Source organism: Meriones unguiculatus, chromosome 18 (genome assembly GCF_030254825.1).
Source record: "Meriones unguiculatus strain TT.TT164.6M chromosome 18, Bangor_MerUng_6.1, whole genome shotgun sequence".
In the NCBI taxonomy this organism is placed as follows: domain Eukaryota; kingdom Metazoa; phylum Chordata; class Mammalia; order Rodentia; family Muridae; genus Meriones; species Meriones unguiculatus.
In genome coordinates, this window is record NC_083365.1 from 29,710,263 (window position 1) to 29,715,233 (window position 4,971).

Genomic DNA, 4,971 nt, shown 5'->3' on the forward strand with positions numbered 1-4,971 from the left:
GCTTCACTTCTTGGGGAGTTACATGTGGCTCAATGAGCTTTCACTTTAGGCAGCAATGATTCTCAAAGCTGAAAAGACTTGTCCTTACATTTAGATTTTTTATTTCAGGTGTAGATGTTAACGTCATAACAATATGAATGTCAGGTTCAACTAGATAACTCACTGTCCACATTCTTCTAATTGACATTTTTTTTCTCTTCAGGTTGTTTCTAAAGACACACTGAATAAAATGGATAGAAGTAATCAGTCCACAGTGTCAGAATTTGTGTTTTTAGGACTTGCTCATTCACACAGTGTTCAGCTTTCACTATTTGTGATGTTTGTGATGCTTTATATACTCATTGTATCTGGAAACATTGTCATTATGTCTATAATAACCATTGACCCCCATCTCCATTCCCCTATGTACTTCCTGTTGGCCAACCTGTCCTTTATTGATATGTGGTTTTGCTCAGTCACAACTCCTAAAATGATCACAGACTTTCTCAGAGAAAACAAGACCATTTCCTTTTCAGGGTGCATGTCTCAAGTCTTCTTCATCCATTGCATTGGTGGAGGAGAGGTGGTGTTGTTGGTGGTTATGGCTTATGACCGCTATGTGGCCATCTGCAAACCACTCCACTACTTCACCATCATGAACCTGAAAAGATGCACTGAGTTGGTGTTGACTTCCTGGATGACTGGCTTTATTCATGCCATGAGTCATCTGGTAGTGTTTCTGCAACTGCCTTTTTGTTCCCAGGAAATTGATAGTTTTTTCTGCGATATACCACTGATTATCAAGTTAACTTGTATGGATTCTCATGACTTGGATATTTTCACAAATGTTGACTGTGGAGTTGTGGGTATACCGTGCTTCATTGTGTTGTTCATATCCTATACATATATCCTTAGAACTGTTCGCCAGAGCTCTAAAGCTGGTGCATCTAAGGCCCTGTCCACATGTACTGCCCACATCACAGTGGTGATGATCTTTTTTGTGCCCTGCATCTTCATCTATGTGTGCCCTCTCCAAATCACCTGGTTGGACAAGTTTCTTGCTGTGTTTTACTCTGTTTTTACACCTCTCCTAAATCCAGCCATTTACACAATGAGAAATAAAGAGATGAAAAATGCCATTAAAAGGTTGATAAACAATTACATGGATTCCAAAAAAATTCCCAATATCCAGAAATTTGTACTAAATAATTCAAGTAACTGATACTGACCTCAGAGAGCAAGTTTAAGGTCAGGAAATTTACTTATAATCAATATTTTTACCACTCTACAAATTCAGGTATAGGTTTAATAATACTTTGAAGAAAATAATGCTTAGTAATCAGCCAGAGGAATATTGTGAATTATTCACAGAAATACAAATACAAAAGAACCTCTATACAGGAATATTTTTCAACCCATTCTCTATTCTTCCTTAACAAAACCAATGTTTTCCAAACTTAAATGTTTTTCTCTTTGAGTAATAACTTAGTAAACTCCTTTTGAATATAATTCTACATACCACATTCCTCAAACTTTTTTTACCTGTTGCCAAATTACAACATCACTTTTGTTTAACACAGATATCTACCAAAGTGCTAAATGGGTTAGAAGAAAAATTTAAGAAAAAAGTGAGAGAAGTTCCATCCATTTGCCTGCTAATTTCATGACTTCCTTGTTTTTAATAGCTGAGAAATATTCCATTGTGTAAATCTATCACAATTTCTGTATCCATTCTTTGGTTGAGGAACATCTAAGTTGTTTTCAGATTCTGGCGAGTATGAATAAAGCTACTATAAACACAGTTGAGCAAAAGTTGTTGTAAGGTTGACCATCTTTAAGATTTTAGCCCAGTAGTGGTAGCACTATTCCTAGTTTTCTAAGAAAGCACCACATTGATTTCCAAAGTAGTTGTACAAGTTGACATTCCTACAAGTAATGGAGGAGGGTTCCACTTTCACCATATCCCCTCCAGCAAGTGCTGTCACTTGAGATTTTGATCTTATCCATTCTGATGGGTGTGAGATGGAAAATATCATTCTGAGTGAGGTATCCCAGAAGCAGAAAGACATACATGGTATATATTCATTTATAAGGGAATATTAGCCATATGATATAGGATGAACATACTAAAATCTCTGGACATAAAGAAGCTAAACAACAAGGAAGATCCTTGGGAAGATTCTTCATTCTCGTTTTCTTAATTTTAATTTTTTATATTAGTTATAGTTTTTTCAATTTTTATCCCAGATGTAGCCTCCTCCTTCATTTCCTCCCAATTCCCCTTTCTTCCCTCATTCCCTCCCATTCCAAGGCAGCTACATAGTGAGCTGTGGGAGCTGAGAATCCAGCATCTGGGAGGCACCCAATCCAGCAGCCTGGTGGAGCTGACCCTCATAGACCAGGGCCTTGTTTCAACTCATGGGCTGGTAGGGTGAGCCAGACTGTGGATTCACCATCTCCAAGGGCTGTATGCTGGGAAACACAGAGTGTGGGAATTTCAAGGTTGTCCCCCGACCCCGAGAGAGGATCAAGTGCTGGGTGGTGACAGGCTGGGGTGCCTATACTCCTGAAACCTGAAAGGCTGAAGGGAGCCGAAGATCTCCGGGAACTGGAACAAGGGGAGTCTGCCTCTCAGCCCAAGCTGCGAATGGGCCTTCCGAGATGTGTGGCCGGGTATCCAGATCTACTGGGCAGTTGCAGCTGAGATAACCTTTGAGGAACCAGTCAGGTCTGATTTGCAAATACGTGGCCTTCCAGGTACAGAGGTGGGAGCTGGGTACCTGGTGTTGAAGCAGCAGAAGGCACTGAAAAAAAGAGCCATATGCATGGACAATTATTTGAAAGCTTTTATCATTCAGGGAATCTTTTATTCAAATAATTTTGTGTTTTTCCTGTTCTTGAGGTTCTACAGCCTTGACATTTGCTATTAGGTTATTACCATGTTATCTACATGGACATTTATAAGCATATTCTTCTCTATCAGGGAACCATTGTTGTATGCCATGGTATTAACTATGGCATGCTATTAGGCGATTTAAACTTTAAAAATGTATAGAGGGTGAGCCTTCAAAACCATTTGCTTCCATAGCAGCCTTTCTTCAAGTCACTCTGATAGGAGATGGTGTTGTTTTGGTGCCTTCTAAGAACTCATTCTTTTGTTTGTTTGCTTGTTGTTTGTTTGAAGGTTATGAGGCTGATTTGTTTTTATTTTTATTTTTAAAATGTATTGCAATTTATTCACTTTGTATCCCAGCTGTAGCGCCTTCTCTCCTCCCCTCCTAATTCCACCCTCATTCCTTCTTCTCCTTCCATTCCCCTGCCCCAGTACACTAATATGGGAAGTCCTCCTCCCCTTCCCTCTGACCCTAGCCTATCAGGTCTCACCAGGACTGGCTGCATTGTCTTTCTCTATGGCCTGGTACAGCTGCACTCCCCCCAGGGGAAGGTGATCAAAGAACCAGGCACTGAGTTCATGTCAGACACAGCCCCTGTTCTCCATGGAATCCCCTTGGAGACTGCGCAGGGTGTCTAGGTCCTTTCCATGCCTGGTCCTCAGTTGATTTCTCAGTCTCTGCAGGGACTCTGGGCCCAGATTTTTTTTTGTCTTCGTTGGACTCCTTGTGTAGTTCCTCTCCCCTCCAGTTTTTTCTATTCCTCCATTCTTTCATAAGATTCCCTACACTCTGCCCAAATTTTATCTATGATTTTCAGCATCTCCTTGATACCCTGACAGGTAGAGTCTTTCAGAATCCCTCTGTGGTAGGTTCCTGTCCTGTTTCCTGTCTTCTCCCACTTTTGATATCAATCCTGATTGCCCTTCTGAATGAGGATTAAGCATCTTTCTAAAGTTCCTTCTTTTTGGCCAACAAATGACTGGTCTAACTTGAGGCTCAAGCCACTAGAGGAAGAACATACCCCACATTGCCTGAATGGCTAGAGACTGGAAGCTGGATGGCTCAGAGTCCTAGGGTAAAACCAAACATGACTAGCAACAACAAAATGTCAATGAAATTATTTCTAATGTTATTCTGCTATCCTCATAGATTGGTTTTTCCTAGGTTTCCATTCTTCTGCCTCGCTTTCATAGTGCCAGAGTTATTCAGGCTACTGGGAGAAAAAGGAAATTGTGGGTCTGACTAAGCATTAGAATTTACATGATACAATACAGAACTTGACAACCAAGATGAGCATACAGGTGCAACAATGGCTTGTCTATCATATGCTAACCAACTCTTTTTCATTTGGAGATAGAGTCTGCTCCACATTAGGGAATGCAGGTCATATTCTGAGGATGTTCTCTGCATGCCAGATGGGAACAATAGTATCTAAAATCTACACTAAATATAAATGCTTACGTTTTTAAACTTTCACACACCCCCCCCTTCAAGAGGAAAATTTCTCGAATCTTCGAGATGTGCCCTTGTCATTTATCTTGGTGTTGGGAGGGGGACCTTTTATATCATTTTTAGCTGCCAGGTAGGATCAGGGGCCGTGGATCTTTTCTTCTATAGCTGCTTCAATGCTGACTATGGGGCCGTTGACAGTGGGGCAGTCCTGTGTAGTACGAAGTCCCTGGTATCAGTCTAAGATGAGTCCTATTGAGCCCATCAGCTTACATGGGTGTCGCAGGTGGTTCCATGGAGAATAAACCTGTCAGAGTAGACACAGACTAGGAACAGAGTTATTATTTTGAAGGGAAGGGGAATTTATGAGTTGGTGTTGTTTATGAGTTGGTGTTGTGGCCAAGTGTTGGTACTGTAAGCAGAGCACCATTAGCTGGATAGTCCCCAGTCTTTGCCTGATGTAGATCATTAACTGATTCAGCAAACATGGCCCAACAGTAAGTAGTAATATTATGACTGTGAGAGGGCCTAAGAGAGTGGATAGCAAAGTTGTCTACCATGGAGATGTGCTGAACCAAGATTCAAATCATCCATTCAAACAGCTAGAATGATAGCTATTATGGGTTCCCTCTTATTTCATATGTGATTC

General features: G+C 40.8%; 1 protein-coding gene across 1 annotated transcript; it reads left to right on the forward strand.

Annotated features, from left to right (window-relative positions):
- The first annotated feature begins 229 nt into the window (after positions 1 to 229).
- LOC110563965 (olfactory receptor 4K3-like) lies at positions 230 to 1,201 on the forward strand. The gene has a single exon (XM_021661224.2). The coding sequence runs from the start codon at positions 230 to 232 to the stop codon at positions 1,199 to 1,201; it is 972 nt and encodes a 323-aa protein (XP_021516899.1).
- The last annotated feature ends 3,770 nt before the right edge of the window (positions 1,202 to 4,971 follow it).

Coding starts and splice junctions, on each gene's coding strand:
- LOC110563965 (XM_021661224.2), top strand. CDS start 230: ATGGATAGAAGTAATCAGTCCACAGTGTCAGAATTTGTGTTTTTAGGA.